General features: G+C 60.1%; 1 protein-coding gene across 1 annotated transcript; it reads right to left on the bottom strand.

Annotated features, from left to right (window-relative positions):
* Window positions 1–740: 740 nt before the first annotated feature.
* On the bottom strand, window positions 741–12,296 carry PLEKHA2 (pleckstrin homology domain containing A2). Its single transcript, XM_054396633.1, has 11 exons — window positions 12,156–12,296; window positions 11,558–11,614; window positions 9,586–9,634; window positions 8,709–8,806; window positions 6,479–6,625; window positions 3,718–3,864; window positions 3,541–3,609; window positions 3,321–3,391; window positions 2,439–2,502; window positions 1,488–1,565; window positions 741–1,067 (listed from the first exon to the last, which is right to left on the bottom strand). Exons 1-11 carry the CDS (start codon window positions 12,294–12,296, stop codon window positions 741–743), a joined length of 1,248 nt encoding a protein of 415 aa, XP_054252608.1.
* Window positions 12,297–12,738: the final 442 nt, after the last annotated feature.

The raw sequence follows: 12,738 nt of genomic DNA, 5'->3' as shown, positions 1-12,738 counted from the left end.
CCACTCAACACTCTGCTTTCACTGCTTTTGGCTACAAGCACTTTACCACCTGGGCAAGCTTCCTGGAGCCCAGCTGCACAGAGCACAAATCCAGCACCACACTGGAGGCTCCACCTGTCCCCAGGAGCCACCATCACACCACTGCCTGCCCTGGCAGCACTGAGAAACCTTCTGGAGGGGCTGAGCAGGGAGCCTGCCAGTGATGGGGTTTAACAGGGCTAAAAGGACCATCAAAAGCCATCAGATTCGTTGGTGCAGGGCTGTTCTCCCAGGGAAAGGTCACCAGACAGGAAAGTGCAGAGGTGCAGCAGGTCCCTTGTGCAGGCAGCTGCAGGCTGGCATCTCCCTGGCTCTGCCCACTGAGGCTGAGCAGCATGGAAGGGGAGAAAAACGTTTTTGCAAAGAGAAGAAGGCCACAGTCCCTTTGACACCTCCAAGACACCCTGCTGCTGCCTCCAGGCTTGGCTTTGGGGGAAACGATGCAGGGGCAGAGGATGCTCCATGCCCAGGCTGTGCTGGGGACAGCTTCCAAGCCACAGAGCCCTGGCAGGAGCAGGCAGGCCCCTGGCACACAGCTCCAGCTGGATCCTGTATGGGAGCGCTGGAGGAAAAGGGCAACTTCACCCTCAGGGTGAGCTCGGCCTGAGCCGGGGACCAGGGCTGAGCACCCCACAGCGTCCCAGCAGGACCCCTGGCAGGCAGGGAGCCAGCAGGTGGAGCCAGGGGGGCTCGGTGCCCACTCAGACGTCGGAGGTCCTGATGCTGTCATCGTCCAGGTCGAAGGCAAAAGGCTTCTCCCGGAGCTGCTGCGGCTCCGACCTGTGCCGCTGGCGCCTGCCCGGCTCGGCCGAGGCTGGCAGGAACACAGAGTCCCCCAGTGGCACTGGCACCACCTCCTGCCCCAGCTGCTTCCCCTCTGCCTGTGGCACCGGCGTCCAGGGCTGCCAGGCAGAGCTGGAGGGAGCTCTGCACAATCCTCTCCTCTCCTCCGCTGCCTGCCGCTGCTGCGGGGGCGCCGAGGAGCCGCTGGTCCTCCCCATGGAGGTGGATCTCATGAAGGACATCTCCTGCATGGACAGACACAGGGTGAGCACTGCCTGGGGCTGGGGTTTGAGTGTGCAGGGGGGGCAGTGGTTCAGAGAGCCCTGGGGACCTGGCCCAGGCCCTTTCCACACCCTGGAAACAGACAGAGCAGCCCTAAGCAAAGTGAAAACCCAAACCTAGTAACCCTTTGCCATGGGTCAGGCTCTGGCTCGTGCCACGGAGCAGAGCAGGCTTCATGCAGGTCCAGTCCAATGCCTGAATCCCACTTCTCCATCTTTTTCAAGAAAACTTTCCCAAGGAGTGGCAAAGAAACCACGAGAGGGCAGGGACCTCATCCTGGGATGGGCTGCCCCAGCACCTCCACAAACCACTCCAGAAACCCCTTGGACATCAGCACCATCTTCATTTGAGAGCAGATATGAAGCCAAAAGGAAGTGACCTACCCTGGGACGGGTTCTGAGGGCCTGCACTGCCCCTGTGATGACCTGGATCCAGCTGTGCATGTCCTCAGGGCTGTCGGCCTGCAAAACACACCAGCACCAGTGAGACTTTGCCTCCTGAGAGTGCCCAGTGCAGCCAGAGCTGGTGCCCAGCACAGCGAGGGCATGGCCATGGATGGGCTGCCAGCTTCCCAGGATCCTTCCTGCTGATCCATCCCTGCTTAAAGATCACTGCACCTCCCTGCCTGCCCCCAGCAGGGCCTTGGGGAGCCACTCTGCACACTGCTGCATTTTTGTATCAAGAATGTAAGGAAAAAGAATTGCTGGGGTGTGACCAACCCTGCTCCTGCTCCTACAGCAGCTCAGGGTCTGCATCCTGCCCTGAGCCTGCCTGGGGCTGAGCTCTCTGGTCAGCAGGATCTGGGGGGGGGGTGTTTGCCCTTGCAGATGTGCACCCAGGGCACATCACACTGCACTGACTGCTCTGTGGGGCCTCACAAGTGATGAGAGCATCATGCACAGCATCCCCAGCCTGCTGCCTCCCCCTGCTCAGCTCAACCAGCAACAGGGAGACCAACTTAGAATCACAGAATTGTTTGGGCTGGAAAAGGCTTCCAAGAGCATCCAGCCCAACCATCAACCCAACATCACCATGGCCACTAAACCATGGCCACAGGTTTCCTGAACACCTCCAGGGGTGGGGACTCCACCACCAACTTAAGGTCCTTCTCCAGTGCAGAGAGGTGCAGCCCCAGCCCCCTGTGCTCTTCAGCTCACCCTGTGCCTTTGCTCTGCCTTTTCCTGCTCACACAAATAGCTGCTTTTATAAATAAGCCCAAGGGGAGAAGTGAAACCACCTCAGCAGCTCTCCCTTGCCACTGACCCAGCTGCTGGTGCCTGCTGGGCAGAGCTGAACCTGCTGCCCAGCAGAACAACTGCTCTCAGCTGCCTCACCTGGATGTAGAAGGTCCTGGAGCTGGTTATGATTTCAAAGAGGTTGTCCCGCATCAGGAGGTCCCTAGGAGCAGTGACAAAGAGGAGGTCACAACCCAGAAGTCATCATGGATGCAAAAATGTCACTCTGTATTTATCCTCACCTCTAGAGCCTGCTGGGGATTTCCAACACAGGCTGCAGGCAACCCTTGGATCTCACTGGGGTTTGGAGAAGACTCCAGCTCCCCACAGACCTTCAGCTCTGCACACAGCCCATGGGGCAGGCAAAGCCCTGCCCCTTCCTAGACCCCCAATCCACCTCATTCAGTTCACCCAAACCTGAGCTGTCTATCACCTAAGAACACACAACTCAGAGATGTATCAATTGATTCTCTTTCCCCTTTAGCTGCAGAGCTTTGTCTTCTCAGCTCCTTTTCCCTTACAAGTCTTCAAGTCACTTTGATTTTATCAGTGCTGGCTGCAATGACTTGTTCCCAAGACACTGTGCAGCCTCCTGCACGTTTAAGGCCAACACCTGCAGCAGCCCTGGGAACAGCTCTCTTCTTACACCATGCCAAGCTGTTTACTGTGCCCCACACTCCCTAATCTGCGGAGATAAGGAGCTGCAGGAGCAGCCTGCCCAGCAGAGATGGCTATCAGCACCATGGGAACAGAGGATGGACAATATCCTGCATGCAGCCACACTGCCCTGACTCCCTCCATGGGGCTGGGACAGAAAAGCAAGGGGCAGCAGCTGTTTGAGTCCTTCCAGGCTCCCTCAAGGAGGCAGCTGAGATCCCTTCCTGCCCTCCTCTGGTTCAGCTCCTCAGGGAGCTGCTTCCCAGCAGCAGCTGGAGCTCCTGGGGCTGCTCCAGGGCAGGGAAACAGGGATGGGAGCATTACCCAGACTTGACCAGGCACTCGTGGGTCTTGCAGACATCCTTCAGGAGGATTGACCGCAGGGGCTCCTTGTCCTGCAAAGGGGACAGTGATGGGCAGCTGGGGCTGGCACTCCTGGGATGTGCCCCCTCTAGAGCCCCCATCGCTGGCACAGCAGCCCCAGACCTCTGCTTGAGAGCAGCTGGTCCCAGGCAGGGGCCAGGGGGGTGCTGGGATCCCTCACCTGCTCACACTTGTAGTAACTGATGGAGAACTCATCCAGGACGAAGTACCTGCGCTTCCAGCTCTTCCTCTGGGAAGGAGAGGAGGGACCTGCTCAGTGCTGCACCCAGAGCATCCCTGCACCCCCAGCCAGCCCACTGCCCCTCACTGCCTCTGCCACAGGGACCCCAGCACTCACCACGTTCCCCTGCTTCACGCAGTAGCCACTCTTGAGGACAGGTGGCCCAGCAGGAGGTTTGGTGGCCGAGGTGGGGATGTAGCTCTGGGATCGCCGCAGCAGAGGGTGGGCAGCCACATCACTGCCCTCCCCTCCAGCCCCCCCATTCTGCAACCAGAGAGCACAGAGTTATGGGGAGCCAGGAGACAGTGGGAGGATTCCCTGCTGGAAGGAAGGGAGGAGCAGCTGAGAGAGCTGGGGGTGTTCAGGCTGGAGAAGAGGAGGCTGAAGGGAGACCTCATTGCTCTCTACAGCTCCCTGAAGGTTGGAGTGAGGTAGGGGTTGGTCTCTTCTGTCTAAAATCAGGTGACACAAGGAGAGGAAATAACCTGAAATTGTGCCAGGGGAGGCTTAGGTTGGAGATAAGAAAAAATTTCTTTGCTGCAAGAGTGGTCAGGGACCGGAACAGGCTGCCCAGGGAGGTGGTGGAGTCCCCATCCCTGGAGGTGTTCAGGAAACCTGTGGCCAAGGCACCTGGGGCCATGGTTTGGTGGCCATGGTGGTGCTGGGCTGATGCTTGGACTGGATGAGCTCAGAGGCCAAGTTCTCCCCAAAGAACTGAGGGCTGGGGTCCAGCTATGCCAACCATGCTTGCCCCGGCCCCAAGCTGTCTCTCCACGAGCACCACACTCTCAGATGGGCACAGACAGATTGCACACATGGCTCTGCACCCAGTCCCCACCTGGCTCACCCCAAGTACTTCCCAGTGCACCCCAAGGGTTGAATCCTGCCCCAGTGCCAGCATCACCCCCCCCGTGCCACCCCATCCCGGGCAGCACCCTCCCTTCCCCCTCAGCAGCACAGGATGGTTGGGAGCTGAAACATCTGCACTCATCTCCTTCCCCCATCCCTCTAACCCCTTCCTCCAGCTCTGTGCTGAGGTTTGAGAATTGCCATGGCAGCCAGGGTGGCTCTGGCCACCACCACCCTTATATGGCACTGGTGTCGCTGCGACTGCCGCTGCGGTTAACCAGCGACCTGCCCTGCCTGCTCCTTCCAGCACCTTCAGCAGGCTGCTCTGCCTGCTCCAGGACACAGAGCAGCAGCTCTTTGACTGGCCCCCAACTGCCACCCAGCACCTCCAGAGCACAGCCAGGAAGGGGAAGCCACCAGGATCCTCTCTGCTGGGCTGCACCAGCTCTGTTGGGCACGTGGGACATGCCCAGGGTTGGGCATGCCGCTGCAAGAGGCAGAGTGACAGCAGGAGCTGGAGGGATGCTGCTGGCCAGTCTTGGGTGCAGGTAGAGCCTGGGGCTCCCCTCTGTGGTCCCAGCAGAGCCAGGAAACCACAGACACACCCAGGAAGCTGCAGGGGAGGGAAAGCCATTGCACAGGGGTCAAGCTGCAAGGGCATGGAGGAGATTCCAGCAGCTGGTGCAGCACCTCTGAAAACCTCTCAGTGAAAGAAAGAAACCAGGCAAGGGCTGAGGATGGACCTTGTGGCTCTGGGGAGGAGAAGGAGTCAAGAGCTGGGAATAAAGAGCAGCTTTAACTCACTGGCAGGGAACAAAAAACAATCACAGGGCTGGGAGGGAGCCTTGGCTGCCCTGGGCACATGGGGAGCAAGGTGTGGAGGCACAGCCTGCCCTGCCCCACCCCACACTCTGGGCTAAGGGTCCAGCAGCATCCCATGGGAACTGGCACCAGGAAGGGATGGCTGGAGCCCAACCAACCCCACAGCCCACAAAACCCTGGCCAGGGAAGAGTTAAACTCCTGCCAGCAGCCTCCTGCTGCAGGGATCTCACTCTCTGCTCTATTTTTAGTGCTGCCACTGATAAGAGCTGAAGTGAGACCCAGAGCAGGACCAGCACCCAAAGGTGGGAGGCACCAAGAGCCAGTTGTGTTCCAGCCTCATGCCAGTGGGGTGCAGAGCCACAGTGAGTGGAGCCAGCCAGCCTCTGCCCCCAGCACCTCAATGGTTGGAAGGGATCCTCCAAGGGCATCTTGTGCAGACCCCCTAAAGGCAGCAGGGACACCTCCAACCCAAGCAGGCTGCCCAGGGACACATCCAGGCTGACCTAGAATGGCTGCAGGGATGGGGCCTCCACCACCTCCCTGGGCAGCCTGTGCCAGTCTCTCACCATCCTCACTTCCTCCTGGTGTCCAACCCAAACCTGCCCTGCTCCAGTTTCAAACCACTGCCTCTCATCCTATTCCCACAGCCCCTTCTGAACAGTCCCTCCCAACTCTCCTGGAGCCCCTTCAGATATTGAAATGCAGCTCTAAGGTCTCCCTGGAGCCTTCTCTTCCCCAGGCTGAGCAGCCCCAACCCTCCCAGCCTGTGCCCATAGCAGAGCTTCTCCAGCCCTCTGCTCATCTTCGTGGCCTCCTCTGGCCCCTCTCCAGCAGCTCCAGGTCTTCCTGGTGCTGTGCTTGGACCCAGGACAGGCAGTTGGATAGTGCAGGCTGGCCAGGAAGGTGAGGGGATTCACACCCTCCTCCTCCTCACTCCCACTCATCTCATCACACTTCAGAGCAGACAAGGGAGAGGTGCTGCAGGGTGCTAAGTGCAGCTCTTCATACAGCCTGAGTGGGAAGGGTCTGCAGGCACCAAGCTGCTTTCAGAAATGCAGATCAGGCTCCTCACAGCCCAAACCAGCAAGTGCCTCCAGCCCCATGGCCACATCTCCCCTGGACCCCAGCCCCTGCACCCCACAAGATCTGCTGCTCCAAGATGTGGGCCAGAGGGCAGCAGCTGGTGCAGGGCTCCTGGCAGCTCACCTGGTTGATGGAGATGGGGGTGTGGACCACCACCCCACCAATGATCTCTGTTTTGTAGGCCACTTGGGGCTTCCTCTCCTGGGCCTGGGGCACCACTGGAGGCTTCACTATCTCCGTGGCTGGTGGGATGCTGCCACCCTTGGGGACCTACAGGAGAAGGAAAGGGGTGAAGGGCACAGGCATGACGTTGCCAGGCAGCCCCATGCCAGCTTCAGGCACCATGGTCTCTGTCCTCCCAACCCAAAGGCAGCTTTGTTGCCCTTCTCTGGGCACTCTCCAGCTCCTCAATGCCCTTCTTGGAGTGAGGGGCACAAAGCTGAACCCAGCACTCAGGCTGTGGCCCCACCAGTGCAGAGTACAGGGGGACAATCACACCCCTACATTTGCTGGCCACACTATTCCTGATGCAAGCCAGGATGCCATTGGCCTTCTTGGCCACCTGGGCACACTGCTGGCTCCTGTCCAGCTGCCATCAGTCAACACCCCAGGGACAGAGCTGCATCCCTGCAGGCAGCAGTGCAATGGGGCAAGTGCCAGGGCAGGGCTGCCACCAGCTCCAGCCTCCCGGTGCAGAAGTGAGCAGAGTGCCTTGGCACAGTCACAGCTGCCAGCTGCACACCTCCCACCTTCAGCCACTGAGGTCCTCGCCGCGCAGGGTGAGGAAACACAGGAACTGATTTGCCAAGAGCAAAGGAGAAGTCTCAGTGAGAAGCAGAAGCTGAACCTGGATCTTTGCACCAGGGGCAACACCCCAGCCTCTGCCCCCTCCTTCCTGCCCCAATCCCCCCAGCTGCTCCTCGGCAGCCTGGTGCCCAAGGCCCTTCACCAGCTTTGGACATGCTCCAGCTCAGGGGGTGAGGAGACCTCCCCCCAGCAAACAACCAGCATGGCATCGGCACAGCCCTGCTGGCACTAACCACGGGGGGTACACAGAAGCCTGCAGAGCTCCTGCCCCTCTCACAGAGACCCTCCCCCAGCCCAGGGTGAGGGAAGAAGCTGCCCTGTGAGCCCCCCCCAGGAGGGCTGGCACAGGGATGCTGCCAGCTGAGCACCAGGTTTCGCTTGGCCGCGTGAGAGTGGCAGCATGGCACAGCCCTCATGGCTGGCAGCAGTGGGCAGCTGAGCAGCACAGGCTCCAGAGTTGCCAGGTCAGTGCCCATCAGTTCACGCTTCTGTGAGCCCAACAGCCAGAGCAGGGGGGGCTGGCAGGAAAGCTCCTCCAGAGCCAGGCAGAGCAGAGCCCACCCCCCCGTGCCCCACAGTGCTGGGCACTGGCTGTGCCTCCTCACCAGCCCTGGAGTGCCAGGGAGAAGGAGAATGCAGGGAATGAGTGAGGGAAGGACAAGACAGCCTTTGAGAGCTGCTGCCAGGAGCTGGCTGCACCAGACCCCAGCCAGCAGTGACAGCAGGGAAGTGTCCCCAGAGCAGGCAGGGACCAGAGAGTGATGGCAAAAGCCTTACAGGAGCTTACCAAGCACCAAGCCAGCACCTCCATGGCCACCAAACCATGGCAAAAGCCTTACAGGAGCTTACCAAGCACCAAGCCAGCAGCTCCATGGCCCCCAAACCATGGCAAAAGCCTTACAGGAGCTTACCAAGCACCAAGCCAGCACCTCCATGGCCACCAAACCATGGCAAAAGCCTTACAGGAGCTTACCAAGCACCAAGCCAGCACCTCCGTGGCCCCCAAACCATGGCAAAAGCCTTACAGGAGCTTACCAAGCACCAAGCCAGCACCTCCATGGCCACCAAACCATGGCAAAAGCCTTACAGGAGCTTAACAAGCACCAAGCCAGCACCTCCATGGCCACCAAACCACGGCCCCAAGTGCCATGGCCACAACGTTTCTTGAACGCCTCCAGGGAGGGGGCAGCCACAGCCTCCCTGGGCAGCCTGTTCCAGTGTCCCCCAACCCTCACTGGCAAGAATTTCTTCCTCATCTCCAGTCCCAGTCTCCCCTCTCCCAGCTCAAAGCCCTTCCCTCTCATCCTGTCACTCCCAGCCCTTGTCAGAAATCCCTCCCCAGCTCTCCTGGAGCCCCTGGAAGGCTGCTCTAAGGTCTCCTTAGAGTCTTCTCTTCTCCAGGCTGAACAGCCCCAGCTCCCCCAGCCCATCCCCACAGGGGAGGGGGCTCCAGCCCTCTGGAGGGAAAGTGCAGCTCTCCCAGGCACTTATTGAGCAGCCCAGCAAGGCAGGAGGCAAGAGCAGAGGTGAGCTTGGGGCAGCCTACCGTGATCTTACTGGCCCTGTTGAGAGCCTCCACCCAGTCCTGCAGGTCCTTCTGGTCGCTGGCTTGCAGGAAGTAGCGCTGGGAGAGGGCATTGATCACTGCCAGAGGAGGGGACCCCAGTCAGTGCTTCACATCAGTGCAGCAAACCAAACAGCACATCACCAAGAGAGCATCTCCCCAGCCCCACTCCCAGCACCCTCTGTAGACCTGAGCCCCCTAACCCCTGGCACAGAACAGCAGCTGAGGGGTGTGCAGGGGATGTGGCAGCTGGAGGCATCCTCACTCCAGAGCCTAGGGAGGGCAGGGCTGAGGGCTCGACCCAAGGCTGTGGCATGGTCCAAAGCAGGACTTCAGCCAGGGCTGAAGTTCAGCCCTTGCACAGGGCACCCAAGGGCCCCCTTGGGACCTTCAGAGCTCAGCACTTTGAGTTTTAACTCTCACCCCAAGGCCTGGTGTGGAGCCCTGCCTGGGGATGCTCCACGTGCTCTGCTCTTGGGATCCATCCCTTGAACTCAAGCATCATGGCCTTGGGACAAGGACTTGCTTGTGCTGTCCCTCCTGCTGCCCCCAACTCCAGCTCATGGCTCTCACACAAGAGGTCAGGAGGAGGGCACTTGGGGTGGGGGGGAACTGGGTACAAAATGCCTCTTGCCTGGGACAGGAGTTTATGGAGGCATGGAGAAAAATTTGCATTGCAGGGGGTAGTGCAGCACCACAGGGCACATGGAATGGGTCCAGGAGCTCAGCAAAGCAGGAGGCTGTCACAGAGCAGTCCCACAGCGACCTGCCTGCCCCACCAGGTTCTGCCCACACATCTCACATGGAGCTCACAGGGGCAGGACCACCACAGGGCCCCTGCCTGGCTCCCCTCACTCACCAAAGCAGAAAGGAGTTTTGGGCTTCTGCTTCGGGGTGGCGACGCTCACCTGCAACACAGCAAGGGAGGGAAGATGAAAGGGGACAGCACCTGCTGATGGCACACACAGAGCTGGCACTGCCCATCCACATGCCCATGATGGAGGGGAAGCTGCACTGATGGGCAGCATGGTCCTTGGAGCACTGGCACATCAGTGCTGGGCTGACTGGTACCTCCAGCAGCAGAGATGCTGGGCTGAGGGCAGGGTGGCACTCAGGGTGCTGAGCTGACTGGGCACCTCCAGCAGCAGAGATGCTGGGCTGAGGGCAGGGTGGCACTCAGGGTGCTGAGCTGACTGGGCACCTCCAGCAGCAGAGATGCTGGGCTGAGGGCAGGGTGGCACTCAGGGTGCTGAGCTGACTGGGCACCTCCAGCAGCAGAGATGCTGGGCTGAGGGCAGGGTGGCACTCAGGGTGCTGAGCTGACTGGCACCTCCAGCAGCAGAGATGCTGGGCTGAGGGCAGGGTGGCACATCAGGTGCTGGGCTGGCTGGGGGGTGCTGGGCTGGGCCTTGGGGTGCTGGTACATCCCATGTCCACGAGGCCAGCGCATGCAGAACATGGGCCCAGGGGCTGACTCGTGTGGCACAGAGTGGGCACCACATGCAGCACCAAATGCCTGGTCCCAGGGGAAGGTCAGCCCTGAGATGCAGCTTTCATCCCCTGCTGTCCCCCCTGGCACTGGCTGCACTGCAAAGCAAAGAATGGGAAGCTTTCAAAGGGCTGGCACAGAGGAGCTGCTGCTGGGCTAACACAGTTGCTCTTGTCAGCAATTAAGGAAATTGAGGGCACACAGCAGTGGTTCCTCCCTGAAGAGTAGGAATCACTCAGAGCAGAAGGAGACTCCCTGGGGCTCCAGGCACAGCACTTGTGGGGGATTTATTCTGACAGGCTCCCTCCTCCAGAGCCAGCCCTTAATGCTTTAGATGTGTTTGCTCAACCAAAGCTCCATTTTTTGGGGGTGTACTCACTGCTGGCACAACCCAGTCCTGCAGCCTGTGCCCAAACCTTGGCCTACAGCAGCTCCCATTCCAACCAGGACCTATAGAATCTAGACTGAGGCTCCCCCCTCTGAAATGGGGAAGGTTCAACCTCCTCAAGTTGCTTCATCTGTGCTTAATTTATAAGTCATGATTCAGCAGGAACAGAGAGATCTGCCCAGTGCTTCATCCTGCTCCAACTGGGAGCTGAGCCCAGCAGGGCAGCTGGAGCCCCCCATGTCCCAGCAGCAGCTGAGGGGCAGCTGATGGCGCAGGGATGGTGGCAGCTCCACTTTGCCACAGCTCCACACATCCCAGGCTCCAGCCCTGCCACTGCTCACTTAGTGCTCTGCTTCTGCTGTCCCATGGAGGCCAACTGATGCCATTGAGACACACAAAGGACTGAGCTTCCAGGACTCATCCTTCAAGGTGCTGCCCTCCAAGCATGGGGGGAGCTACTGACACTCCCAAATCCAGCCCAAGAGGGACCTTGGGACTCCATCTCCTCAACTTCACGAGGAACCCTCACAGGAGGCACCACACCAGGCTTATGGGGCCTGAGTGCCAAAGCAAGGGGCACCATGGCACGGGCACAAACCCCAGATCAGGCTGGTGCTGGAGCAGCAGCACTGTGCTGGTTGCCAGCTCCACATCCAGCTCACACCACCACCATGCTCCTGTCCCTGCTCAGCCCCAGCTGCCCCAAGTCCTTCCTCATGGCTGAGCAGTTCCTCTTCCTCCTGTGCTCACAGTGAGCCTGCCCTGGCTCAGGGCTGAGGGGATGCTCCCTCCTTCCCACAGACCCACGCAGGCTGCTGTCCCAGGGAAGACATCGCAGGCTCAGGCAGGACCATAGCCTCAGGTAGGTGCAGGTGAGTCACTGCCTGCCCCAGGAAAACCACACAGCTGGGGACAGGGAGCATTCATTTTCCCTCCACCCCACCCCAGCATTACCTTGGAGATGTAGGTCAGCTGCAGAGATCCGACAGCGCCTGCACCGATGGCCAGGTTCTGCAACACGCCAGGAGCAAGTCAGGGACAGGGGCAGCACCAGGAGGGGAGCCAGGTGCCATCAGTGCCAGCAGGCGAGGCAGCAGCAGCCACAGCCAAGCTGCCAGCCTCAGCTGCTGCCCTTCTCTCTGCATCCAAGTCACCTGGCACCCCAACAAGCAGCTGGCACCAGCCATGCTGTGCTGCACCCCAGCACCAAGTCCTCCTCAGTCCCAGTCCAGACCTCCCCAGTCCCACTCACTGCCCTGTGCAGCAGCACCACAGGTATACAACAGGCTCCAGCTCCCACCCCACAGCCCCAGGAGCCTGAATTGGTGCCAACACTAGCCAGGAGGCTGTGGGCAGGCAGCTGGGCACTTCCCCTTTCACCAAAGCAAAGAACCTGCTGCAAGATGCTCTGCTCGGTCATGGTCACACTCAGCCACAGCAGCCCCCAGCAGCAGTGTCCTCCCTTGGGGGCCCTGGGGCAGCCCAGAGGCTGACAAACAACCTCCATGGCCATGCCCATCATGAAACTGGCAGCAAGGTGGGAGCCACCTACCTGTGGGTTGTCCATGTACCAGAGGAGGCAGTTGGCCTGGGTGTCCAGGATGAAGTAGCGCCGCAGGAACTTGCCACAGGTCTCATTCTCTTCGATGTCCAGGAAGCCACAGATGCGGTTCTGGCGATCCAGGTACGGCATGCCGGGCTCCTGCGGGCATCACCCTGCAGAGGGGGCACAGGCAGGGAGGGCTGGGTGCTCCTGCCTGCCTCCAAGGAGCTGCTCCTGCACCCACAGCCAGCCCAACCCCTCGGTACCAGTCGTGCCAGGATGCCAGCACAGGTGTGCAGCCTGCACCTGAGCTCCCCAAGAGGGAGAGGGAAGAGACAACCTCCCCAAGAGGGAAGAGCCAGGGCTGGTCCAAGCAAGCAATGAGCTCAAAGCTCAGGCACCTCCACAGCATCTTCCTCCCCACACTGGTGCCCATTGCACCCAGCCCTGACAGCCACCAACCCCAGCACAGTCAGGGAGCCCAGGAGCTGTGAACACCCACACTAGGCTCCAAGCAGGGGCTGAGGTTTTGCTCCTCATCCAGCTCCTTCCACCACATCCCACTCCTCATCCAGCTCCTTCCTCACCCCAC

Source organism: Indicator indicator, chromosome 38 (assembly GCF_027791375.1).
Source record: "Indicator indicator isolate 239-I01 chromosome 38, UM_Iind_1.1, whole genome shotgun sequence".
Taxonomy (NCBI): Eukaryota; Metazoa; Chordata; class Aves; order Piciformes; family Indicatoridae; genus Indicator; species Indicator indicator.
This window is presented reverse-complemented; position numbering and strand designations above follow the sequence as displayed.

Bases quoted from the DNA above. Each gene is read 5' to 3' on its own strand.
- PLEKHA2 (XM_054396633.1), bottom strand. From the start codon at position 12,296: ATGCCGTACCTGGATCGCCAGAACCGCATCTGTGGCTTCCTGGACATC. The intron at 8,807-9,585 runs GTGAGTGAGGGG...CTCCTCTGGCAG, and splicing joins CAAAACTCCTTTCTGCTTTG to TGATCAATGCCCTCTCCCAG. The intron at 3,392-3,540 runs GTGAGGGATCCC...TCCCCTTTGCAG, and splicing joins GTTACTACAAGTGTGAGCAG to GACAAGGAGCCCCTGCGGTC.